The sequence below is a fragment of the Monodon monoceros genome, unplaced genomic scaffold (genome assembly GCF_005190385.1).
Source record: "Monodon monoceros isolate NGI ecotype Baffin Bay Population unplaced genomic scaffold, NGI_Narwhal_1 Super_Scaffold_4, whole genome shotgun sequence".
NCBI classification, from domain to species: Eukaryota; Metazoa; Chordata; class Mammalia; order Artiodactyla; family Monodontidae; genus Monodon; species Monodon monoceros.
In genome coordinates, this window is record NW_021703781.1 from 2,130,889 (window position 1) to 2,158,305 (window position 27,417).

Genomic DNA, 27,417 nt, shown 5'->3' on the forward strand with positions numbered 1-27,417 from the left:
AACACTAATTAATTCAATCAAGTCTGATTTCAAGCTCAAGTGACAGTGTTATCTTCAAAGCAACCGAGACAAGGCAATCAACACTTAAGTGGTATAATACCGTATGTACGATATTTTGGGGCAATCTCTAACCGCATTCCATTTTCAGACCTTGTTTTGGTGTCTAACTAAACAGAACTAGAGAGAAGAGCTCTGACCCCACTTGGAGGAAATGCAGCGAAATGCTCTGTCCTGGCACAAAGGCACGTTGCAACATCGATGGTCTTTAATCAACTTCCCACACGAACTGATTCACCAACAGCTTAATTCCTCCCGCTACAACTTTAAGGAACACACAACTTTTAACAGAAGAAAGTTCTGTACTTCCAGTTTTTAAAAGCAGACAGTTCTGTGAAAAGGCTACCATTTAAATAGCATCTGAGAGCATACGCACTGAGGTTTTTAACACTTCATGCCGTAAGAGAAGTTTTCATTTCAGAAGTATCATTTCATGGACCCAGCATCAAATATTGACACAATACATGTTTCATACAATATAATTTTGGAAACTTTAAGTGGCACAAAATAATCATAAAATTTTTATCAAATTCAAGTTTCCAGTGATCTTAAAAAACAAAAAGGCAGATTATACCTGTTTTTGTTCAACTGAGATATCCAGTTACGGTTATTATCTAGCAAATGCTAAAGTTATGTGAAAAAAAGGTCAAAGAAAATCTTTAACTTTGATAATTTTCAACCTTTTAGATATGCATAGCTAAATATAAAATGAGAGGCTCGTCTGGCATATGAGTAATTAAGTCAAGGAGCTTTACAACCCTAGCCTGCTATTAGAAGCTATTTTAGGTTTTACATAATTCCCACAGTCTTAATACCACTATTTTCCTTCAGATAAAAGAAACGACCTTTTGAAGTCATCGGCATCAGAAATGACACTTAGGGACAAGAATCACAACCAGAGTTAGGGGAAAAATGGGTCTTAGCAGTTTCTCTCCAAGTATGAGGAAGGCCAGATAATCAAGATTCAATGGATGCAAGTTTAGAAACCTAGGGAAGCTCAAATTTCTTTAGTTATTTTTGTTTACTAAACAATCTGAAGTAAGCATTATATTCAGTTTGAAAAACAAATAAAATTTAAAAATAAAACAAGAAAAATGCAGCCCGGAGCATTTTAGGAGTCACCAAAGGTTTTTCCCCTCCTTCCTTTGGGCACACTGTCTCACTTTTCTGTGAGATGAAAAAACACTTACCCTTAGCCACGAAAAGCTATCCACTTAGCCACGAAAAAACAAAAACAAATCTCTGCTCAAAGCAGTCATACTTAAGAACACCGTGGGGTCTGCATAGGATTTTCCCTAATTTCCCACCCACCCAGACCCTGAATTCTGAAAACTTTTCTTCCACTTGCATGAAGTCTGAGCCACTATGTGTAACCCACACCAAAAGCGCTGTCAGGTTCTTCAATGTATCTTTTTATTTTTTTTAATATGATAAAAGGGAACTTCAGACAACTCAGAAATGTGTTAAAAAAATTTGCTGATAGTTCTTAAGATTTTCAAGTAAATGCTCCCAAATCAAGTGTTATCAAGCTGCTAATTGGCAGCTAAAAATGCTGAATCATTTAAATTACGTTGGAACTGTGTCTATGACGGCTTCCTCTTGTGCTCTATAAGGATTGGAGTACTCAAGTCCACACACTAGCTACCCTCATGAAGGAATTCTTTTGACCAAAGTTTATCCTAAAACCAATTTTCTCAACTCCTCTCTTTCCCCCAAATTGTTCAAACACATGTTAAGGTGTGTAAGTATAGGGCACAGGGTGTTTTATATGGCACAGTACCCTTTAAGAAACCTAACATTTTTGTGAACGGGGAGACATTCACAACATACTTAAACTCTGTATTTACAGAAACTGTTTATTGGCGCTGCATAACCTGCACTGTGAGAACGTGTGTCGTGAGTCAAAGGATAAGCTGAAATGCTATAGTGTGACGATATATGCATTAAAGAGCTGCATAATTTAAAAGGAAAGCATATTATATATTTTAATAATTCCAATGTTTTTGTCATATGGCCTTAATTTAACATTTTTTTTCTTTCTCCTTGTGATTTTGCACTTCTATCCGAGAGGGCATCTTTTATTTTTAAGACATGTTTGAGACTATAAAGAATATGCTACTGCAACTTAATATAAATAATCCATAAGCAATATACACGGATACACATAAACAGGTCCAGGCATCAGACCACTGACGTTGTACTTTCGGGATTCACACGCATCAGTCTCGATGCATTTCTCAGGTCCTGGAGTTGTTTGGCGGGTTTCCCCACACCCTCCTCAAACCTTTTCTCCACCACGGGGAGGACAGTTTCATACAGAAAGGATGCATTCTGCCTGATAAAAGCCTTCTTCTCTGGATCCTGCTCACATCGAAGACTGTAATCCACGTGCTGAACAGCAACCAAAATGATTTCCACCAGGCTCTCCAAAAGCACCATGTGCAGCTCCGGGAAATACAGCTTCAGTGCCTCTTCCAAGAAGCCCATGGTCTGTTTGGTGAAAGCAACCACCGTGTAACTGAGGTTCACCCAGCAGTCATCCCCCGTGTACTGCTCGAAGTTACCCACTCCACAGCTCTTCATCTCCTCTTTGAGTTTCCCCAGGGCCTCTGGAGTCATCAAGTTCATCCTCCTCCACATCTCCTCGGAGTTGCGATGCTTCGTGGCTTCGATGATGATTTCTTTGTAACTGTGTAGGGCCCCTCGGATGTCTTTCACCAGGAGGGCGTGGATGATGAAGGTGAGGTCTAGTCCGATGTCGCCCAGCTGCTGACAATGCTCCTTTGCCACTTTTACACACTCAGCCGCCGTGGAGAGGCTCTCCTTACTATCAAACACCTGCTTGCTAAAAGCATCCACAAACATGCCCATGGCTGACCTCGCCCAGACCACAAAGGCAGAGTAGCAGCCGCTGTCGGTGCCTGCAAAGTCCGTCTCAAATTCCCTGGCGGTCTCCAGAAGGCTGGTAAAGAAGACGTGGCAGAGCTTATGAATGTAGAGTAAAGTGGCACCTTCAATGCGAAGCTGGCGTATTGCAGTATGCACAGCTGCTGCCCTGTTTCTCAAAAACAGCTCACAAGCCTTCGTGCACTGGCCAAGCCGGATTAGCTGAGAAACCGCCCGGCGGGTAGCCTTGGGACCACCTCTCAGGGACCGATCCGGGGAGAGTTCAAACACTAGCACCTCAGTGAGCTGGCGGACACGCTCATCCACTCTGGCCCTTAGTTCTTTCACAGGAGGTGGGCTGGGCTTATCTTCCAGGTAACGGTTCAATTTATCCAGCAGGTCGACGGCCCCTTCAAAGTCCCTCTGGGCAATACAGACATCCAGGTCTTCAGGCAATTCCTGGATCCATTCCACTGAGAGGTCCACCTTCTCTTCTTCTGCCTCGGGAACAGCTGGTTCGCCGTCGTCTTCGTCCTCAAATGGGTTGCCAGCCTTGGAAGTCACCTGGGGTGGCCCTCGAGGGGCAGCTGCCTCCTCCTGCCCCCTGCGTCTTTTTTCACTGAGGGCCCTCTTGGTTTCCTCCAGCACTTCCAGCCACTCTCGTTTGATTTTTGCGTTTTCCGCTTGAAAAATACGGCTCTCGGGAAACATGAGCAGCTTGAACATGTCCTTCATGGGCGGGTTGTCCTTGACATTGACCACGGCCAAACCATCCAGGGGATAGAGGGCGTTGTAGCGATACATCCCCCGCCGCTGTGGCAGCCAGGTGGCCACCAGCAAACAGTCGTTCATGAGAAAGCCGTGCACCCGCTGCAGCTGGGCCATGTGGTCCGCCTCGTATTCCACCAGGTCCCCGTTGTACACCAGGTACTGTCCCGGCGTCTCCAGCAGGTGCCTGCAGCCTTCCACCTTCTCAAGCAGGGTGGTGAGAGTGCGCTGCTTTCCTTCCTCGCCTGGCCCAGAACTGTCGCGGGAGGCGCCCCCGGGGCTGGGGAAAAAGCCAGCCTGGCCCCGGAGGTGGTCGCGGACCCCCGCGCCGCCTCCCCCCTCCTCCCCTCCGGAGGCGGCGGCGGCCCCCGCGGCGGCGGCAGCTGGCAGCAGCGTAAGCGGGATGCTCTCCAGGCTGCTCTTCTGCTCGGTCAGCAGGTGACTGAGCTGATACATCTCGCTCTCCAGGTAGGAGATCTCGCGGGCCGTCTCTATGAACTGCCGGTAGTTCTGGTAGACGTTGCGCTTCAGGTTCTGCGCCGTCTCCTCCGCCAGCGCCTGGATGCGCTGCCGGTGCTCCTGCAGGTCTCGGTCTCCGTCCGACTGCTGCGAGAGCTGCTTCACGTACAGCCGCGCCTCGAAGCCGCCCGACTCCAGCTGCCGCCGCAGGCGGCTCGCCCCGCTGTCTGACATCGCCATCGCCATTTCCGTCCGGACTCACGCAGTCCCTGTCACTATCGCCGTCGCCCGTGCTGCCGCTGTCTAGGCCCACCCAAGCCGGGTCCAACTCCAGGGCTGCGGAAGCAGGCTGGAAGAGAGACGAGTACGCCTGCGCCCGGGTATGAACTTCAGGCACTGCGCCTACGCAAGAGGCCGGGCGCAGGCGGTGCGCCTGCGCAACAGCGCCAGCGGCCTAGGGCGCATGCGCCGGAGAAGCTTTTGCGGAAGCGAGTGGAGGGCGGGTCAGAGAGACGTAGGTACTGCGCCAGAACCGAGCGTGACGTTGGTGTTTGACGTTACTCGCGAACCGAGAAGGCGGTAACCAGGTTTCTGAAACCTGCCTCCGGCTCAAGCCCTGGGAACCGAAGTTTTGAGCCCACTGGAAGGTGCTGTCATGGTGAGTTCTTTTTTTTTTGAGCCCCAGAAGCTTTACTTCGGCGTCTGGGACAAGTTCCGTTCTCGTTGTCGAGGCAGTTTGTCTGAGTCTCGCGAGATCGGTGGGCTGACCCGTGGGCCGGTATCTCCTAGGAGGAGCTCGACCCGGCCGTCCGAGGCTCCGGTACGTGGAGTCCCCCGGCAGCCATGGATGAGGACCTGGTTTTGGCGCTGCGGCTTCAGGAGGAGTGGAACTTGCAGGTCTCGGAGCGCGATCCGGCCCAGGAGCCCCTGTCTCTGGTGGACGCGTCCTGGGAGCTGGTGGACCCCACCCCCGATTTGCAGGCCCTGTTTATGCTGTTCAACGACCGTTTCTTCTGGGGCCATCTGGAGGCGGTCGAGGTGAAGTGGAGCATGCGAATGACGCTGTGAGTCCCGAGCCGCGCCGCGGGCGGGGGGCGCCGGCGGCCTCAGCCCGGGCTCTGGAGCTGGGGGCAGGCGGCCCCTCGGTCCTGTGTCCCTTCCCTGCCCTTCTCTGTCCCGCCCAGACAGCGTCAGGGGAGCCCTGTGGCCCACCCCGCGGCGGTTTGGCTGGTAAGGGGACGTTCCTTGGCGTTAGAACGATGAGCTGACCGTTTTCTGATGGGGCTTACGGGAGCGTTTTAGGACCCAGGCGGGAGAAGCAGCCGGAAGCCGACCCCGAGAAAGGAGGCCGGGGCCGCGGCTTGCTTTCTTCCCCAGGACGCGTGCAGTCTCTGCCGGGCTCGGCGGGTACCGCCGTTGGGCCGCGAGCTCGCGGGTCAGGGTGGGGAAGGGGCGGCGTTTCCCTACTTCTGGGTCCAGGGGATCTTCGGGGGGGGGGGCGGCGGGGTGCGTCTCAAAGCAGCCCTTTCCGGCACGCCGAGTCCGGGAAATGCCGGCTCCAGGTAACCTGATGCTGCGTACGAACGGAGTTGAGAAGTTGACAGTGCGGTTCGAGACCACCGCGCTTGCTCTTGGATGGAGGCGAAGCGCCCTGAAGTAAGAGATGAAGGTACGACACGGAAGTGTGTTTCTAGTGCCATGCTGCTGCGTATGTGGGTTTCCTCGACACTTCTGGACACAGGCTGCTGGAGACCTGGCCGTTACCGCCACCGACGACTGACCGACAGTGGCGTGTAGGGAGGAGGCAGGGAGCGGCAGAACGGGACGGCCTTCTTCGAGCTCTTACGGCCCGGCTGGCGTTCAGGAAGTCCCTGCTGCTCACGTGCCTCCCTAACTGGCGCGAAAGGCAGGGGCCGCCCCCCGAGCGGCTGCGCGTGCGCTCTCGAGAGAGAGCCCCTCCCCCCCGCCCCAGAGCCCTCTCAGTCTGGACCGTTGGAGAAGGAGCCGGCGGTTGCCCTTTCCCGTCCGCTTCCCTTTCGCGCATCTTTGCTAAGCGACCGTTTTGTGGTGGTTGTTTTCCAGGTGCGCTGGGATATGCAGCTACGAAGGCAGGGGCGGAATGTGTTCCATCCGCCTCAGTGAACCCCTCTTAAAGTTGAGACCAAGAAAGGATCTGGTGGAGGTATTCTTTGCGTGAACCCGATGCTTAGCTCAGTAATTTAGAAACGCTTGTTTCTGGTTTAGACTGCTGTAAATTAATTTGTGCACGTGAAGAAGAAAAAACCCGTTTTCCCTCACTGCGAACTTTTATTGTGGGGTAAATAATAGTGATTACCTTATATTCTTATCGTGTTTCGAAAATAGAGGCTTTCAGGTAAGTCACCCAGTGTGATATTTACGGTAATCCTGTTTATGTTCACGGTGTGTTCTCATTTTTATAAATGAGATAATCAAGGTTCAGAGAGGCAAAGTGGTTGGTTTAGAGGCAGAGAAAAACTTAGGATCCAGATCTTTGTATTGAGACACACAGATTCTCCTGTGTTCAGCCACCATGGTGTCCTCCCAGGACGTGTAGCTGAGCTGGCAGAACAAAGCAGCGTGAGGGCACACTGCGTATCTAGAGCTAGTGGTCACTCCTGCTAGCAAAACGGAGCCGTGGGAGCTGTCAGAGTATGTTTAGTGGAGTCGAATAGTTGCCTGAAGATCTCCAAGATACAGCCAGTGTGAGTGGTCTTGCCGCAATTATATCACCTGCAACATACGCACTAGAGAGCATAGGTGGTAGAGAAATACCACCTATGGTATAGGTGGATGCGAAATAAGTTAAAACGTGCTTGGGAATATGTTTTTAAGGGTAATAAAAGGTAATGGGTTTCACAACAATGTGAATGTACTTAGCACTACTGAACCGTACACTTAAAATGGTTAAGGTGGTAAATTTTATGTTACTTTTTTTTTTTTAACCAGAGTTTTAAAAAGGTAAATAGCCCCTAAATGTAAAATGGTACAACAGAAATAACCGAATTAATAAGAAAGAAAGGAATAAAGGAACAAAGCCCAGATCAAATAAAGAGAAAGGTGGACATAAAAACAGCAGTTATTACGTTAAATGTAAATGGACTAAACACTCCAGTTAAAAATGTGAAATGACATCCTAGATTAACAGAGACATGCTTAAGATAAAGACACACATGTTAAATATAAAAGGATGAGAAAAAGCATATCATCTAAATACTAGACAGCAGAAAGCTGCTATGGCTTTATTAGTATTAGTTTAAAGATTTTAAGGGAGGGAGTTTTACTAGAAAAAAGGGAGACATTTTATAATGATAAAATAATCTATTAAATAAAAACACATAATGACCCTAAAAGTAATAACATAGCTTTAAACGACATGAAGCATCAATTAGCAGAAACAAAAAGAGAAATAATCCACATAGTTGCAGGTGTTAACACAACTCCGTTGGTAATTAAATGAATAAGCAGAAAAAAAGATAGTAAAAATGAAAAAACAAAAGTTGAACAATATGATTAACCAGATCAACCTTACCAGGAGCCCTAATTGGAACAGCCCTAACTGAAAACTGCTTAATGAATATTTGTTGCATAAATGATTAAATTAACACGTGAACAGTTTTTATCTTCTTAAGGTAATGGGCAAGAAGAAAATGGGAAATAGGTGCTAATGCTTCAAGTGAGCATTTGCTGTTGGCAGAAAGTTCTAACATCAGATCAGGAAGGTGGACAGAGGAAGAATAGGGGGACTGTGGCCTGTATTGAAAGTAGCTGCCTAAATTATAATCAGTAGGATTCAGAAAAGGAAAAGACTTAAACTGGTTGAGGAGGTCAAGAAAAGCTTCAGAGATGTGGATTTTATTACTAGTAACATCACCACGCCTACTGCGTGCCGGACTACCCTGGTTATTGTAGTGTTTGCCTTTACCACAGCCCTGCAAGATTAGGGTATCTCCATTTTAAGGGTGAGGGGCAAGTTGTAACTTGTGCAGGGTCACGTGGATCATGAATACCAGATCCTCGCTTTAGGCTCTGGTTTCCCTGGCCCTAAAGCTCTTGTCCTGTCCCCTTAGAACTGTTATAACCACTGCAAACTAAAACATGGGTGTGAGCCTGACAGGACAGATTGGATTCTCACATGTACACATAGTAGAGGAGACTATCTTGACAGAAGGAACGGGAGTGCTGTGAACAGAAGCGAGGCCACTAAACTTACGGCATGTTTAGGAGCAGAAGTACTTGTTTTTGGCCAGATATAGAACAGTGGTGGGAAATAGAGGTATTTGGGGACCATGTTGTGTAGAGCCTAAATGTGGAAAATGGTAGATATATAAAAATAGAAGTGTTCAGTACAATGCCATGTCCCATTTTCGAGATGTGTTTAAATTGGACCAAAAATCAGGAACCTAAGTAGTTTCTCCTTTCTGAGAATAGTTGTCATTATTTTAGAATGTTGAGAGACATCTGAAATGTAGAATGGCCTTTGACTCTAAGTCTCAGTAGAGTGGCATTTTCTTGAAAAGATAGAGTTGATAATTTTAAAAGGGATGGTTTCATAATGACCAAGTTAAAATGTTTGATTCTCCCATTTTGCTGTTCAGCATAATTTTGTAAGACTAAAGTTCATTAATGCCAGTCTACTTCTTCTGATGGAAATTATTTTTTTCACAAAACTATGGAGGATTATGAAAAAGGTATGCTTTTGAAGACCTTTATGATTTTCACTTTTTGTATTCACTTTTTTTTAGAATAAAGTATGAAATAGCAGCCTTAAGTGCTTTTGTTAACTTTGCACCTAAACTGCTGCATCCTTGGTGTGGAATGAGCAGGTTTTACAGTTTGTTTTAAATTTTTACATGATTCAGAATCCCAAAACTATAGAAAGCTGTACACAAAGAAATCTTGATCTCCCCCATTCCTCTATTCTGAACTCTCTACCTACTAAAGGATACTGTTATTAGTTTCTTTTTTCTATCGTTGTTCTGTTTTGCCAATATTTATATCCACTCTTAACGCCCTCCCCACCACATAGCATACTTCTTATACAAAATTCTGTGTATACTCTTCTGTACTTTGCCTTTTTTCATTACAATGATACAGTCTGTAGCATCCTCCAAATCATTTCATAGAGAAATTTTTCTTTCTTTTTTATGGCTGCATGAAATTCCATTATGTGGCTCTTCTTTCAACAAGGCCCCTATTGCTAAACACTGTTCTCACTCTTTTGCTTCTGTAAGCAGTGCCACCGAGAAAGTACCTCATATGTACGGCCTTTCATTTCAGTCTGAGTATTGCTGAGTCCAACGATAAATGGATTTGTAATTTCGTTAGATGTTATCAAATTCTCCTCCCCAGGGAGAGGAGAATTTGTACCATTTTGCACTCCTACCAGTGATATGTGGGAGTGCTTATTTTCCCTTAGCTTTACTAATGGTGTCAAACTTTAGGAGTTTTACCAGTCTTGATAAGCAAGAAGTGGTATACTAATGTATTAGTTTGCATTTCTGTTTTTATAAATGACGTTGAACGTTTTTCACGTGTTTATGGATCATATATGTTTCATTTTCTCTGACCTGTCCGTGACATTTGCCTATTTTAAAATTGTATTGTTGGTCATTTCCCTGTGGACTTTTAGGAGTTCTTTATATTTTAGGAATTAATAGGCTGTGAGGTGGTTGCACATATATTTTTCTGAGTTTCTTTTTTCGCTTTACTTATAAAATTTTTTCTCCATACAGAATTTTTAAATTTTCATGTAGTTGGATTTGTCAGTCTTTTCTACTGGATTTTGATTAATAATTAAAAAGGCTTTCTTGGAACAAGAGTTCTTAGCCTGGGACCTACGGAGCTTTGGATATTATAGAGGCAAAGTTTTGTGAATGTGTGCTTATGTAAGTTTTCTAGAAAGATCGTTCATGACTTTGTTCAGTATCTGAACGGAGCCTGTGATCCAAAGAAGGTTAAGACCCCAGGTAGAGTAAGAAAATGCATTTTTATTTTCAGAAGCACCATAACAAATTAATTTGACTGTTCTCTGTTTCAGACCCTCTTGCATGAAATGATACATGCCTATTTATTTGTCACGAATAACGATAAAGATCGGGAAGGGCACGGCCCAGAGTTTTGTAAACATATGCATCGCATCAATCGCCTGACGGGAGCCAATATAACGGTATATAAAGCCACACACATTTATGATATTCAGCAGTTATTAATTCAGTACTTCCTGAAAATAGAGAACTGGGTAGAAACGAATACTATGTTTAAGGATTTTCCACAGCAAGTGAGAGGCCCAGAGAAGCTGCCTGGCCTGTCGAGGACCACGTAGGCGAAGGGCGGCCGCACCAGCGGTACCCTGGTGCCTCCAGCCACAACGAGGGCAGCACGTTGCACAGGGTTACTGCAGGCCTGCGTACCTCTCTTCTGGACTACTACAGTCCGCTCCTAATTTTGTTGCCTCGTCGTGTCCTCCTCCAGTCTGTCCCATATTCTGCCACCATTTCATATGTCATTCCCTTCTTCAGAAGTCTTTGATTCGTGTTTCTGCATGATATTGTAGGAGATGGCAGAGCCTGGGGTCAAAAAAGCAGGAAGAGTCAGGTTGCTTGCGTCCAGACGCTGGCGCCACTGATTCACTGTGGGACCTACCTGCTGATTTCTTCTGCGCTTCAGTTTACTCATGTGAAAGGAGGGTAATGACGGCACCTACCTGTTGGGTCCTGTGAGGCTTAGAGGAAGTACGTGCAAAACGTTTTAGCACAGTTTGAGTACTCATTAAATATTAGTTGTTTTTGTTATTACTGATTCATTTTTTCAGATAACCTTGCTCTTCCCTTTCTCTTACCTTCTGCAGCCCCCCTGCTTATGTCTTAACGTTTCTAACTGGACTTTGCACCTCCGTGCCTGTCCTCATATACCCTCTTCCTAAAATATGCCACTTCTCCTATTTTCTGTCAAAACGACCTCCATCTTTACAGTGAGATACAGCTTCTCCCTCCTGGAACCTGCTCGGCAGCTGTTTAACCTTTTACGCTATTTTATTCTGCTTTCATACCTCTCACGGGGCGGCTCTTGTCTGTCCTTACATACCTCTGCATGAGATGTGTAGTGCAGTGTCTCTACAGGCGCTTAGCAAATATGGAATTGAATGGAACCAAACAGAAATATTAATTCCTACAAAGATTAAATGCCTTGGTGTGTTTAGATATTTCCTTCCTTTAAAAGGCAACAAAGGCCAGTGTGATGGAAAGCGAGAAGTGCTGACCCTCCGTGTATTATTCTCTAGCCGTCAGTTTAATTTTCTAGAGAGCTCATTTAATTACCGGACAGAGTTCCTTCAGCATCAGGGAAGTGGCTTGCATTAACACAATCACATAAAATCCAGAGTAGCACAAGAATTATGGAGTTGCTAGTGGAAAAGACTTAGTTTCTTCATCAGAATTCACACTTTAAGCAAAGTCCTAGTATACTTCCTGTTGTTCAGTTGGAAGAGGATATGCCCTTCTATCTTGGATGTCTGTGTGTTTTCATCTAGGAGGCTTTATCAGGTGGACACCCCTTGCTTTCACGGGTTCCATCACGTTATAGCACACTCCACAGGGCATCCACATTGAGAACAATTTTATTTTAGTGACTACAGGGTTAAAAAGTTACATCCCCAGGCTATAGGAATTACAGAAGCTGGAAGCAAAACAGATGCAGTTCGCTGTGGTCTTTGCCGCTGAATTGTTAAGCGGAGTGTTCTCAACACGAGAGCGCGGGCAGGGTCTCGCAGGCCTCCTTGCTCCCAGACCCTCTCTCCTCCAGCCTCTTCTGCACCTACCACAATTTGCGTCGTTGGCGTGCTTGCCAAACAATAGAGTTTGTTTGCTTCTGATGGAGAGATGGTGATTACGAAACTATTTATCTGTAGAGTTATGGAAAGCTTAGCATTCTTTCCCACAAGGGGACTTTACTAAAGAGTTAAATGCCTTGGTTTAAACAAAACAAAACTCATATGCTGTGCTCCTTATATAAACAGTAACGTTTCACTGAGAGGACAGGAGGAGAAGGTGCTCAGTCCTTCAGGAGTATCCGTTTCAGATGGTGCCCTGCCGTCCTCAGTACTCTCGAGGTGGGGGGGGTCTATAGCCGTCCTGTCTGTCTCCTGCTTAGGTTCTAAGTAAGATTTCATCTAGAGGGTGAAACAGACGGATCCTGTTGAAGGACTGAAAAGCACATTTACAGAGAATTTTATTTGACTCGAAGCTTTTCACTCAGTCAGCAAACACTGAGCACCTTCCCTGTGCCAGGCCGGTAATAGCCACTAGGGGTACAGGCTGAGAACGTTCAAGTCCTGGAGAGCTTTTCACCTATAATCAGATGAAATGATAGCCCAAAGCCTTATTATGAAGAAATGGGCGGAGCCGGGCGCATGTGCGGGGCGGGTTTGGCAGATGCTGCACGAGGTTTGGGTCCAGCATTTACAGGAAACAGTCCTCAGGACCCTTTGTTTACTTACAGGGGAAGATTTCAGCTTGGCAGTGGGAACAATTCTTATTTATTACAGCATTATATAAAGTCTTGTCTTTATCCTAGTTTTTCATCGTTTAGAAATAGGGTTTCTAAAACTTTTAGCATTTATAGAAGCTTTTTGGTTTTTTTATTTTTAATTTTCTTGTCTTCTAGTCTCACCTTTTTCTATCTTTACACAGTTTATGAAGCACTAAGTTAAGTGCTGCTGTTTCCCATTAAAATGAACTTTTGAAGAGAAGCTAAATATCGTTACTGTCTTTCCCAAAACACAACTTCAGAAAGCTCTGGGAAACTGGAAAGTTGAAAAAGGGGGCGGGGGGCTGCTTATATATTGCTTGTATATTCATTCTCTTACACTTGTTAACCTGCATCCTTAACGCTGACAACTTCGTCTCGACCCAGGTGTACCATACTTTCCACGACGAGGTGGATGAGTACCGGCGACACTGGTGGCGCTGCAATGGGCCGTGTCAGCACAAGAAGCCATATTACGGCTACGTGAAACGCGCCACCAACAGGGCACCCTCTGCCCATGACTACTGGTGGGCTGAGCACCAGAAAACCTGTGGAGGCGCCTACATAAAAATCAAGGAGCCAGAGAGCTGCTCAAAAAAAGGCAAAGGAAAGACAAAACTAGCAAAGCAGCCAGTGTCAGAAGCAGAAAAGAAAGGTAACTCTGCTTATATTCTCCCAACTTTTCCACGGCTGTGGCTGTAACGCAGACAGTACTGTCCATCAGGGAACTGGCATTAGGTAAGCTTAAGGATTGTTTCTAGTGTAGACGGTTTCAAGTGTGGACTCAAGGGGAAAAAAAAAATCCCGTTGTCCATGAAATGGTGGTAGAAAACTACCCTCTGCTGTACACACATGTGAGTAGAAGTAGAAGTAGTTCCCACTGCTGAAATTCCAGGGCGACCCCTTTCCCTGTCCTGACTCACTGCGTCATTAGGAGAGAAACAGAAGGCAAAGACTGTCCGAATGAAAACAGTAATTCAGATAACAATGCCCGGAATGGAAGTCCTAGCTACACCCCTTCCTATCAGTTGGAGTCTATCCAGGTGACTTCTGTTGATGTATGTATTTTCACTGGGAGAATGGGAAAAGGATGTGACATGTATTACGCTAGTACTTCATCTTCAGGATTTATCCCTTTCCTGTGCAGTTCACAGTTACTGCCTTTTTTTTTTAACTTTTTTTAGCTCTGTAATCTCACTTTTTTTTTAAAAGTCTTTATTGAATTTGTTACAATATTGTTTCTGTTTTGTTTTGGTTTTTTGACCTGGAGGCATGTGGGATGTTAGCTCCTTGACCAGGGATCGAACCTGCACCTCTTGCATTGGAAGGCGAAGTCTTAACCACTGGACTGCCAGGGAAGCCCCTAGAGTAACTGCCTTTTGAAGGGGTAACAAGGTTACTAAAGTTAATGCTTGGGAAGTTGTGGATTTGATGTGATAAGGACTCACAGACATAAGCCATATTTCTCATATCTGAAGTGTTTATTAGTAAGTTGAGAAGCTATAGAAGAACTTATGTGGAGAGATTTTATGCCCTCAGTTTTGTGAGTTGGGAAGATAATGTGGTAGCAGATTTTTCGCTTCTGGAATGACACTTAAGAATACTAAAAGCAATTTTCAAGGTAAAAGTTACTTTGCTATTGATGTTTGTGTGATAGAACTGCTTATCTAAATATGAGAGGGTGTTTTTGTCCTTTATGTTTTCTCAGTACCGCAGCTTTCGGACTGCTGGGGATTGTCCGTCTCCCGTCAGTAGATAATTACAACATAGTTCTAATGCAGAACAGAAGTAGTATTTCTTCATTTGGAAAAGCTATCCATTAGCTTAATATTTGTTATGGTATTGATTTTGAGCCAAGGAAGAATCTTATTTGCTTCTTTTGCAGGTAAACCGAACAGAGGGGAGACACAGTTGTTAATCCCTTTCAGTGGGAAAGGGTATGTTCTAGGGGGAACCAGCAATTCGCCTTCATCTGGGAAATGTCTCACTTCACATGCTGTTAAAACCCAGGATGTTTTAAATCAGGACCATTCAGCAAATGCCTTAAGACCCAATTCGAAACCTGAGGTGACATTTGAACAGAACGGCTCAAGTGGGAAAACTTCCTCAGTCTCCGCTGCTCTCGGTTCCAGTCACCAGAGTGTTTTAAGCAACTACTTCTCTGGAGTATCGGTCTCCAGGCACAAGGCTTTCAGCAGTGTGAGTGGGTCTCCGATGAAAAGCCTCACGGTTGGTGACATCACTAAAAACTCGGTCTCTTCTAGTTCTCAAAGGAGGGTGACATCTTCTAAGATATCCCTAAGAAATCCTCTAAAAGCAGTGGAATCGACATCTGTGACTGCACCCCAGGTTGCAGGTGGGCCTGAAGATCAATTCCCGAGTAAACGCCCCAGGCTCGAAGACAGGACTGTTTTCGACAACTTTTTTATCGCGAAAGAGCAAACACAGAGCGGTGGTAACGATCCAAAGTGTGGTTCACGTCCTATAGCTGCAACGCAGAATGCCAGCAGTTCATCTAGTCAGAGCAAAATGGTTCACTGTCCTGTTTGTCAGAGTGAAGTTTTGGAGTCCCAGATTAATGAGCACTTGGACTGGTGCCTTGCAGGTGATAGCCTCTAAGTCAAAAGCTGAAAGAAATCTCTGAAAAATGAATGGGTCTCACATGTCCCACCCGTATTACCTCATAGCACAGTGTCAGCCGCTCAGGAATTCCTGGTTAGTGCTAAGATTTGCAGATTATAACCTAGTTCACCCATATTAAATGTTCTATTTTATATATACATATATGAGATTGTAACTTAAACTATTTTATGTCTGAAGGTGCTATATTCACTCGTAGGTGTACTGTAGCCCAGAGTTGCTTCTGGGTGCATACACGTATAATTTTTAGATACTTTTGTTCTTTCTTTTAAAAGTATTTAAATCTGTTAATCTTTTTAACTTGCATATTTTCCTTAAAATAGTCAGTGAGGAATCCTGTCAGGTGTTTGGTTAAATTCCTTTATTAATATTAAAACTCATTCCCAGAACTGGTAATATTCATAGTATCGGACATATTGACCAAAAATACAACCTAGTTGTTTTCCGGTACTCAAGGCTTTTGGTTTTTCTTTTTTTTTCTTCAAAATTTTAACAGGAAATACATTTCCTATATTGTAAAGATTTTTATTTCTCTGTTTCACTAAAAGGTGGCAGCAGGTTTGAGGTTAAAGTAGATAAGCAGAGTAAAATAAATTCCTTTTGGAATATTGCTGGTAACAAATAGCCACTGTAATTCTGTAGGCCAGGGTTGAGCTGTTCTCTCAGCGCTTTAGCAAAATGACTGGTTAAAACTCAGTACTAAGTAACCGGCATATATAACATAACCAAGTTGCCTAGTTTATGTACAAGTGGACCATCATCTGGAAACAGTATTATGAACCTTAAGCCAAAGTTGAAACCATTTAGGAATACCATTTGTGTATGTAAAAAATTATATTTCTTTTAAAAAACATTCTTTTCCACGTCCCAGCAAAGGGACAGAGATAGTTTGGTCAGTTTACTTTGTCTCATGGCTCTACCGCCAGTGTGTGGGCATATTTTCAGGGCCTTAGTTCACAGGTTTTCTTTTTCTTAACTTTGTTGCAACACGCCTTTACATCCATAAGGTGCAGCTGGGTTCCCCGCTGAGTCACCACTACGCAGGTGCAGTTAGAGAGCATTTCAGTTGCCATGAAGTGTCCTTATGGGCAACTCTTGCCAGCCAACACCCACCACCCCAGAGTAACCAATGTTTTCATCTGTCACCACGGTTAGTTTAGCTTGTTTTTAAACACTATGAAGTAGTACCTTTGTTGCTATGGGTAGCAGAAGTTCAGTCTTTTCATTGCTCTGTAGTATTTGTATGAATATGCCCGAGTTTATCATTCTGATATTAATGGACATTGGAATTATCTCCAGTTTGGGGCTGGCCATTCTGAATAACGCTGCTAAGAACATTCTTACTCATTTCTGCTGAGCATATCCCCAGTCTGGAATGCAGGGTCACCAGGTGCATTTATGTTTAGCTTTAGTAGATGCTGCCAGTTTACAGTCCTGCCAGCAGTGTATGAGAGCTTGTCGCTCAGCAGTCTTAACGCTGTTGTCAGTCCTTTTCATTTTAGCCTGTCTGGTTGAGTGTTTACAAGTTTTGATATTTCTTAAGCATGAAGTTAAACAATAGTATTTAATAAACATTTATAGATAAATGACTTAAAATGTGTATTATGTTGAATATATACCGTTACACTTTCATAGAGGATCATTTTCTCTACTTCAATTTAACAAATTTTGTGCAGTTTAACACTTTTTGGGGGCGGAGGGGTGCAAAACCGTGCAAGGTTCTGGGGCTGTGAAGTAAGTAGGAGCCCGAGTCCTCAAGGAGCTTTACAGCCTAGTCGGGGAGTGAGACAAGCAGAGTGGTTTCAGCGCAGTAAGTGCTCTGACGGGCTTCTGCCGGCGCTGCGGGAACTTAAAGACAATCAGCAGAATAGCCCAGGGCTTCAGGGGATGGAGGGACAAGTTCTACATCCGGCTGAGTCTCCTAGGGCCAGTCAGGGTCGCCTGGGGTCGGCGTGGGGGATAGAAAGGGCCTTGCAGAGAAGGAACACGAAGGCTTGGAAACAGACGGTGGCACGTTCGACTGGGAGAACTAAGCTGTTCCAAGTGGACGGAGTATATGTAAGATGTGAGGGGTAAGATGGCAGGAGAAGGACTGCAGACAGGACAGGTGTACGCAGACCCTGAGGGCAGAAAGACCCATCCGTCCGTCACGTTCTGCGCTTTACATCCAGTTTGTATGGCCCCTGTTCATAACACATCTGCTGATTCGGGTGGGGCTGGTGCAGTGAGGGTTGGGAAGGCTTGTAAGCCAGCCAAGAACATTCGAGAAGTGTTTTGACCAGTTCTCCGGGGGCAACAGAGACAGGAGGAAGAAAGGGGGGCAGTGGCAGGGAAGGAGAGAGGATGGGTTTGAGAAATACTCAGGTTGTAAAATCAAGAGCTGGTCAGTTTTAAGGGATGATGGGAATGTTAGTGGGCAAGAAAACAAGTTAATTTTAAATTTGGGATTAAATAAGCCTTCGCGTCAATCGCTCAGAATTCTGATACTCCCCAATCATCTGTCATTTATATTAGAAAAATAGTTTTCTGTTTTGTTGGTTTGTTTTTCCCTTTTAAAGCAAGTTTCCTATCCTGATGACAGTAATTTGGGGTCAACCTTTAAATGTTGTTGCCCTTCATGTTGGAGAGATGGGGTGGGAGAAGGGGAGCAGACTTGACTTCTATAAAAATTCGGTGTTTTTTAAAGTCAAGATTATACAATATCTAGCAAAGCAACTTTAGACTTAGAAAGTATAGTAGATTTTCACAGTAGACTATAAATGCGTATCCTAACTGGAAATTCTAAGGTGGGTGGGAAAATGGGACAGAAATCTCGCAGAGTATCCCGTTGTCCTAAAGCTCTGAGCTTGTAGTTTTGTTGTTTTTTTCCCCAAAGCTTAGAGGAGTTCTAAGTAAATTAGAATGTCAAAGTGAAAGAGGCGCTGCATCTTCCTGCAGATTCAGTACCCAGCTGGGATCCCGTGCCTGGGGCACACACCGTACCTCCTCTCACTGGGCTGCTTGGTGAAAAAGCGGAGCTCTTTGCAGTTAGTCCTTATTGAGGGGCAGTGGGTTCCTGTGGTTCTTTGTCTCAATTTTTTGTCCTTGAGGCTATTGGTGCCTTCTTAGCAATTTGTTGTGTTTGTTGTTGACTAAGTAGCATATCCACCAAATGAAGTGAGACTATCGGACAATTATTACCGATTGAATTGCCTGGGGGGTTGAAATGAACAGAAAAGGATGCAATGTGGAGATCAGCTCTGGTTTTCCTTTATTTTTCTAACATTCCGCTAGAATGTCAGAAGTTATATAATTCCGTACACATCATCACACACCTTTTGATATGAAAAGTGAAAGACTTGATCTTCTTAAGTGACTCAGGAATCATCTCAATATTAAAATTTACACCGTTGTAGACTGTAAAGAAACAAGCCGCTGTTTGCTTTCTTCAGTTCTGGTGCTAATAAACCTACCAAAAGATTTATACCCTCTGGCTTAACTGAACACCAGATGGCGCTCTGAGTAAATTAAATTTCTCTGAAAAACCGAAGGCAAAAAGCAAAGCCAAAAGGATATAAGGGAGAAACTTCAACGGGCATAGTAATTGCTAATTCTGACTCATAACGGGAAACGGTAGGTTAGGATCTCAAGTCCTGAGAGAGGAGGGGACACAGCATGGCCAAGAGTGTGTGCTTGTTCAAACAAACGAGGACTGATCTACAGGGCACCGTAATCTCCCTAGACTTGTTTTCATTTCACCTTCCACTCTTAACACTTAACAAACATACGGCAAAACATGGTACTCCCCAACAGAATGTCTTCCAGACACGGTAGGACCTATACTTTCTACTGCTTTCAAAATCACAGTACTCTTCCTTTGAATGTCTGGCACTTCTTATTTTGTTGTGTATCATCTAGGTTAGTCTGAAAGCTTCCTAGGACATAATGTCCTTTGCCCCTGTATCAGAGGTCTAGAAGAAAGAAGAGGGGCCTGTTGTTAAATTCTTGGCGTTTCTCAACTTCCATTGTTACCTGCTTTTGCAAAAACATCTTAATGTAACACTGACTCTTCCCCATACTTCCCTGAAGAATCCAAGTTTGTATTTTCAAGATAGGATATTCTTAAGACCCAAATCATTCCGGGTTATAAGCATGCCTTGCAAACTAAATACATGAAAATCTGCATCTGCATGAAAGGAACCTGGATTTTTTTTAACAAAAGATTCCTCACAGGATTCCTTTATGTATTTGTATACATTTAAAATAATTCCATAGGTAAGATAAGATGCACCCAGACACCTGTTCAGTTGCATTCTTAACATCAGATACTCAAATAGCCACCTCCATAGGATCCCCGAGGGGAGGATGCAGTCTAGCTTCTTGGCATGTCTGTGAGAGCCACCGTGGTTGTTATTTGTAGACTGTACATTCTCATTGGTATAGCAGGCGTGTATGTGTCCATCCTGCTTTCCAACTCTTTGTGCCTATTTTATTTTGTACTTTGGGCTGCTTTCCTACTTTTTTTTTTTTTTTAAATGACCTTCATTATATATTCAGTTGAATCTATTCTTCCTGGGGTACCTCACAATTTAATCTTTTTAATTTTGTCACTTTCAATTTCTCTACTGAGTTACATCAGCTCTTGTTTCACAGCTTCCTGAGGAGTCTTTTGGACCATTTTTGTTCTGAGATTTTGAATTTCGAATTTCAGGTGTTAATTTTTATTTCCTGCCAAGTTCTGTTGGAGGATATTTAATTCACACCGAATATTGTTGCAGTTTTCTGCCTTACGGTTGAGGGGAGAATTTTCAGCAGCTATACTTCTCGTCTTCTTTCTTCTTATAGATAGTAATGTTTGTAGATATTTTCTTCCCTTTTCGGCTCATTTTGAAAGGTATCCTTTTCCTTAACTTGCAGAAACAGTTGGTTCGATGTAGGCAAGGATGAGGGGTTTCTGATTCAAGAGTGTTTTCTTCTGTTGGAACAGTGAAATACGGTATTTCTCAGAGATGACACTTTTGTGAGGTGGTAGGGGCTTGGAGTCTCACCTGATTCTGTAATTTTACTTTTCTAAGACCCTTACTTCCTTCTTTCATTTTATCATCAAGCCTCCAGGAGACATCTCCCCCTGTCCCAGACACGGTACATTCCTCACCCAGCCCCCTTCAATCTCATTCAGACTTCCCCTTGATGATCCCGTGGGCAGCGCTGCGACGCACTGGGGTGAGGCGTCAGTATCCCCATCACTCGTGCTGGGGGCCCTGTGTTCTTGCCCTGTGTACTGCCACAGCTAGGCCCCCTGCCCTTGTCCCTTTACCATATAGTTTCCACCTGACTCTGCCTTCATAGGAATTCTGATGCCGGCTCTAGTTTCCCATGAGCTGAACTTTTTTCTGTGTTTCACGGTTATGCTGCAGGTACAGGTTATAGGTGACTTTGTTGGGAAGATAGTGAAAGAGATTCAGATTTAGGCAGCAACTACTATTCCTTGGAAAACCAGAAGCTCAAGTACTCCCCCCCTTAAATATGAACACACAAGCAAGAACTATCAGACCTGGGAGGAAAGCTTCTAACCTGACAGACAAAAATGAAATCAAACAGAAAACAACGTTCAATACTGTGTCTGTTCAACAGAATAGGTTTTTCTATATTTTAAAAATTTAGAGAACATAAAAGAGAGCTCTTGAAAATTAAAAACGTGAGAGCAGACATGAAACCCTTGCGGGCAGAACTGAAAAAGACACGTCTCCTCGGTAAAGGACAAAGACGCAGAGGAAGCAGACGACAGCAGCTGGCTCAAACCTGAGGTGCACTGTCTGAATGACACGGGTTCAGAAAGAGCAGAGAGGGTGGAGGGGAGAAACAATTTAAGAAAATGTCCCCGAATGTACGGCACGAATTTACAGTTTGCATACCCAGCGTATTGGTGGAGAACGGGTGACTGTAAAACGGTGGAGCCCTGGGGACAAAGAATTATTCCGTGAGCGTCCACAGAGGAAAAGCAGATGACATGTAAAGAATTAGAAACAGGAACGGCTTCAGATTTCTCAGCATCCACACTGCAACTTAGAACCTGGACAGTGCCTTCAAAATTCTGAAGGATAATTATTTCCAAGCTAGATTTCTAAATTCAGGCAAGTTACCAATTAAACGTGAGGGTCAAAAACAAAGAAAAGACATTGGTCTCAGGGAACTGAGCTCTCACATACTCTTTCACAGAACGCGTTGAAGCCCAGGCCCACCAGATTGAGGAAGTAAACCAAGACGGAGGAAGACATGGGACCCAGGAAATGGGAGACCCAACGGAGAGTGGTGATAGGATCTCCAGAACAAGGTGGAAGGAGGTCTAGGGAAGGCAGCTGTGCGCCAGGCACAAAGGGCAACCACTCCGGGTTCCTGCAGGTTAGACGCCACAGGGGAAAACAAAAGATCAAGCAAGACATAAAGAAAAAAGTAAACTGGGAAAGTCATCATGGTTTATTCTGCGTCTCACCTTTGAATTAGCACAAATATATATATATATATTTCCCCCCCCCCCCCGGCTGCGCCACGCGGCATGCAGGATCCTAGTTCCCCAACCAGGCATCGAACCCGTGCCCCCTGCAGTGGAAGCGCAGAGTCCTAACCACTGGATCACCAGGGAAGGACCTCCAGGGAAGTCCCAGATAGTCTAACATTAATGTGACCTAAGTTACAATGTAATTATGTAAGAAGATCGGGGAGGTGTGGCAGGGGCAGTGGAAGAGGGCTGGAGAGACACCTGTATTCTTACCTTCCATGTGGGGAAGTTAGGAGATAAATGTCGGGCAATGAAGAATCAAGAATGTAGCGACGCGGGCTTCCCTGATGGCGCAGTGGTTGAGAGTCCGCCTGCCAATGCAGGGGACACGGGTTCGTGCCCCTGTCCGGGAAGATCCCACATGCCGCGGAGCGGCTGGGCCCGTGAGCCATGGCCGCTGAGCCTGCGCGTCCGGAGCCTGTGCTCCACAACGGGAGAGGCTGCAACAGTGAGAGGCCCGCGTACCGCAAAAAAAAAAAAAAACAAGAATGTAGCGACGCAACTGTATTAAGAACCGGGCACACACCCAAAGAATCACTTAGAAGAGGTGAAATCTTTCCTCAGGAGGACACAAGGGGCTGTTTTCCTTAACAACCCCTACAGAACAAGCTGACTTAGCTACGTGTGCATTTATACCTTTGACTTAGTAAACTGTAAAGGCATTTTATAGAAAAGCATAGAAATGTAACAATTTTGGCAGAAAAAGGCCTAATCTCAATGAAAGAGAGGTCTCATCCAGTAACTCCCTATCCAGTAACCCCTACACCACCTGTTCAGAGCGCAGAAATTATCCATTCGATAAGAAGAGCTTTAGCCACCTGCAGCTGTGTAGGCTCTCCCTGTCTTATGAACTGGTTTATATTTAAGTGTTTTCTACTTGTAAAACTCTTCCCGGCTCATGAGGCCCTGCCCTTTATACATATCATTGGTCCAATGGTCCGTCCTTGAGCACTGCCATGTTTCAGGTGAAATTTACTTGCTGGTCAACATCATGAGAAGACTCTGCCTTAAAATCAACGGCAGAATCTGGAGAACGCATTCCTGGCATTAAGACGTCTGAAAACCTATTCTTGAAGCAGTGGAGACTGGGTACTTCTGAAAGTCCATGTACAATTATATTATCAAATATATGGTATACATACATGTAATTGCCATCCACAACCGAGATACGCTCTCATCCTTGAACCCTGTCTTGGGAATAAATGTGTGTTTCATTTAGGTCGCACACGACTCTTAAGATTGGAGCTACTGTGCTTGTTTTCAGATGAAAAGGGCTCCGAAGGTCACGCAACTAAGTGGCTGAGCCAGAACTAAACAGATTTGTCAATCCTGGCTGTGCTCTTTTACCACACTACCAAATTTAATTAAGTCTTCGTCCCTAGCTCATCTGCCCTCTCCTTTAATCCACGCAGCTATATTTCAGCACAACTGTCCAAATGCCCTAGGATAGGTTGGGATATAACAAAAACACCATACCGAAAAATATTTTAAATAAGAGATAAATGAACTTGCATATTGACCTCATATTGTGAGAGCTCTTCAGTTTCTTGCATACACACATAGGACACCTGTGACGGTCAGCGATAGAACCTAGTGGCCCTTCCTTTTTGCAGCAGAGGGGCGACACAGATATGCTCGACAGCGTAAAAATCCTAGTAGAAGGGCAAGAATCCAAATGTTGAGAATCCAGCCAGAGGTCATGGAGCCCGTGGACCCAGTTCAGCTACTCCCAGGATGTTGCTGAAATTGTCGGACGCCCATGTTTACTGTTCTCTCTCTTCCCCCCTGTTATCATTTATAAAAAGCAATACCAAACGCTCTGGACTGAACCAGGGACGTGTGATAGAAAAGCACATTATCTGACGGAAGGGCCCATTAAGAAAGTCAGTGTATGATAAAGGATTAAAAAAAAAAACAAGACAGGCGGAAATAAGCATAATTTTTTCAAGAACATTTATACATCTTTTTAATTAGATTAGCTTTACAAGCATCTTGAGAGCTTTTTCATAATGAAACGCCGCTTCTCAAATTACATGACTTTATAGTCTATCTGTAGATGAATCCTCAAATTCTTTGCCTGCTGTGGATAAAGGTCTGTGTTTTACGGCTGGTTAATATGGTGAATGAAAACAGCATTAGAAGCTTTATCTTTAACCAGGATTAAACACATATAGGCCACAAAAAGTTTTAAGTTTTGTTTTATATAGAGTCCTGCTTGGTGACAAGTTAACGGTCCCACTAACATGAAATGAACAGATTTTAAATGGATATTAAAGGAATGGCTATCCCGATTTCTCAATCCTTTCACAACAATCTCCAAGAACTTATATAAACTTTTCCAAAAACAAAAAACAAAAAAAACCACAAAAAACCAAAACTTAAAACCTGTCTGGTGAGCAAAACCCACAGGTAGTAGAATCTGACACTTTGCACAACTGCAGAGAAACACATCTGAATGACACAGGGGCTCCCAGATTAAAAGGCTGTTGCTGTACACCTTCACAGACAAGCCTCCCATCCACATCATACCATTTCTACTAGACCTAAAAACAACAGCGCGTTTTGAGCTGTGGCCTCAGGCAGCGCACTGCACCGCAGGCCAGGTGGCAAAGACCACTTGCGCTCGGGGAGTGTGGAGGGCAGGGGGCAGAGGCACTTACTGTCGAGACGCTCCGCTGTATTCTATGGAACTAGGAGAGGAAGCGGAACGAAACTGCACGCGGGCGAGGAAAAACAACAGTCAACTGTAATTGTCTCCTGCAAGTTCTCCGGAAGTGAGATCACAATACTGAATATTCAATCCCACCCTAAGTCCACACTGTCAGTTCACTAAACAATTTTTTTTCATGTTTTACATGAACAATAGCAATCTTTTAATAAAAATTACTGAGCTTTCCATAGAAAAGGTCTCTAATTGAGTACAAACTATACAGATGCTAAAACTGTCATAGGTTGAAATATACAGAAATATTTCTGTACACTCACATTATTTTGGCAAAGAAGATTAGGGATAGAGATAGAAAACTGAAGTGGGCAAAGGTCTGTGTTACACCCATAATTCACGCAAAATACAGATACCACCCTTAGGGCTTTGCTGAAGAGCCTAGGAAACTGAAGTCTAAGACACCCATCCTAATTCAGGTGTTAAATAACAGAAGTCTGGGAGGCCTTGTGTGATTTTGTAGTATTCCCTCTTTTTTTTCCTGAAAAGTGAAAAAGCAAACTCATGAAACATAAAAGTATCTGTTTTTCTGCTTTGTGTTTTGTGTTTGTAAGCTAAACATCCATCTTTCGGTACTGACGAAGAGCGTCATGTCTGGGGAGTGTGTCAGCAGTGGTCTGAGGCGTCACTCACGTTAAGTCTCTACCAACACCGTTCAGTCTGAATGCGCACAGTCTCCCCTTGACGCTACCCAACAGGAACGAGGTGCTGATCTGCTGACCAGATGGGCACAGGAGTAGGAAGAAAACGTTAACAGCAAAATTGAAAGTACAATCAACTTGACGGGAAGCAAAAGGAAAAGTCTTAGGAAAGGGGACAGTATCTTCTACATCTATAGGATATATATACCTGAAAGCATAAGAAAGCCCTTTATCTTGGGAACTTGATGCTGAGGATAACCTCAAGTTCATTTAGTGCCAGTCACTTTAGTTTTTTTTAAACGTAACTTAAAAGATAAAACCTTTTTACTGTGTATTTTTTCTTATAAAGCATAAACTAAAAGTTATTGGTAGTAAACGGTGATGGTTTTACTGTTATGTTTCACTACTAACAATGTCAGGAAAACAACAGCAGCAACTTTTAATTAAGAGTCCAAATTAGTGTAAGACAGGACACAAAACAATCGGATTTTTCAGCTGGTGATTAAAGTGCTCCTTTTCTTATTTTAAGTAAAAAGAAAATTAAAGTAATCATTAGTCACTGGCAACAATCATTATAAGAGGCCTCTTAGGGCAAAATTTAATAGTACGAAGAGGTTTACAAAAATAGATGGATGCTATTTTGGGGAATAATACTGTAATTTTTTTCTCAATTCAGTTTTGATAAATTGTACCTGATCATATAAAAATTACTTCAAATTCAAACTTGACTATATAAAAAAGGGAGAGATGAAATGAAGTCAGCTAGATGAGAGATCTGGCAAAATATAAGAATGAAAAAATTCTACCTAGGGCACTTATTTCATGTCCAGATGTAAATACCACTTTCAGCTGATAACTTATATTCCTCCCATCACAGGTTTGGAGTCAATCATGCAGTACAAAGCCACACAGTCAAAATCTTCGTTTTGATGCAACACAAAAAAGTTGTTTGTTTCCTTAAATTGCCAACTGGTGGTCTATTTTCTTTGTCCCATTTATTCGTATTCACAAGTTAACAAACAGCGTCAATAATTACTGTAGATGAAGTGGGGTATTGCTGGATCAAAGGCTCTATAAGACGTCTTTACTGATTGAATCAGAAGGTTTATTGAGTTCAACCCTCACACCTTTTTCACCTGCAAGGTAAAAAAAAAAAATTCATTCATTCAGTAAGCACCAGAGTACTGCTTCCCACTAAGTTCCTAACAGTATGCACAGCGTTTCAGCTTTGCAAACACACATCATCTGAAAATGATCACGCTTGCACTTCCAAAAGTTACCCTCGGGACTGTATTACGAGGCATGCACAGACGCTGAACTAGTAAACCCTCCAAGGGAAAAATCATTCTCTACACAGAGAGAATGATTTTTGTCTCCTTTTATTTGAAAAGCAAATCAAACCGCTGTAAGAGCACAGTGTGTTCAGCGTCACTGAAAGCACACTACTAGGCTTCTGTCACAAATAAACTTTAAAAATACACAGAAAATGCGTGAACATTCAACTTTTATAGTTTTATAAAAGGCTGATGTGGGATTATCAACGGGCTCATGAATATACAGCTAGTTAGATCAGTAATATGAACGAACTTGAGCAGGTTTGTGGAGATACAGGGTAGGGTTAAAGACAAGACAGGTCAGTGGTCCATCCGATGGAAACCTCAGACCCAACCGCTCCGGGAGATAACCCGTAACTGGGGGTGACCTATGGACGCCACTGGCAGACGTGGACTCCACATGCCTGTCTGCTTTACTGATTTCAGCATGTCAATTCATCCCCTTTGTATTAATTTTCTTCATGTCCACATTTTACATGGCAGACCTGGAGTACTCTTCAGAGCACATACATTTAACACGGAAAGGATATTATTACCTTTCCTCTGCGGGGAGAATGAGAGGAAGCCAGCCTGTGACTGAAAAGGATTATCACAGAAAAACTCAGCTTGGACTCAAATGATTTTCCCAGACTTCTTTGTCTCAAACTTTCCTCATCTTTGGGCAATTGTGACGGTTCAAGATAACAATGAAGATGACTTAAGAGCAGCCCTCTTAAATAGGGGAATTAAGAATCAGACGGAAACAAGGAGCCAGTCTTCTGGCTCACGGAAAGCCCTGCCTGGCTGCGGGGTCTCTTCCTTCCGCTGTACCCTGGCCCCAGATGTTTA

The 27,417-nt window shown here is 44.0% G+C and overlaps 3 protein-coding genes across 3 annotated transcripts in view; 1 reads left to right on the forward strand and 2 right to left on the reverse strand.

Annotated features, from left to right (window-relative positions):
• Positions 1-2,103: 2,103 nt before the first annotated feature.
• On the reverse strand, positions 2,104-4,554 carry EXOC8 (exocyst complex component 8). The gene has a single exon (XM_029244664.1). The coding sequence runs from the start codon at positions 4,414-4,416 to the stop codon at positions 2,239-2,241; it is 2,178 nt and encodes a 725-aa protein (XP_029100497.1). The 5' UTR covers positions 4,417-4,554; the 3' UTR covers positions 2,104-2,238.
• Positions 4,555-4,668: 114 nt separating this feature from the next.
• On the forward strand, positions 4,669-16,048 carry SPRTN (SprT-like N-terminal domain). The gene is made up of 6 exons (XM_029245303.1): positions 4,669-4,828; positions 4,960-5,234; positions 6,253-6,352; positions 10,229-10,357; positions 13,102-13,369; positions 14,600-16,048. The coding sequence occupies exons 1-6, from the start codon at positions 4,826-4,828 to the stop codon at positions 15,331-15,333; spliced, it is 1,509 nt and encodes a 502-aa protein (XP_029101136.1). The 5' UTR covers positions 4,669-4,825; the 3' UTR covers positions 15,334-16,048.
• Positions 16,049-23,812: 7,764 nt separating this feature from the next.
• EGLN1 (egl-9 family hypoxia inducible factor 1) overlaps positions 23,813-27,417 on the reverse strand; it is a 94,357-nt gene continuing 90,752 nt past the window's right edge. The window contains exon 7 of the mRNA XM_029200849.1: positions 23,813-26,391. Within this exon, the coding sequence (XP_029056682.1) occupies positions 26,327-26,391 (65 nt within the window). The 3' untranslated portion in view covers positions 23,813-26,326. The remainder of the gene's footprint in view (positions 26,392-27,417) is intronic.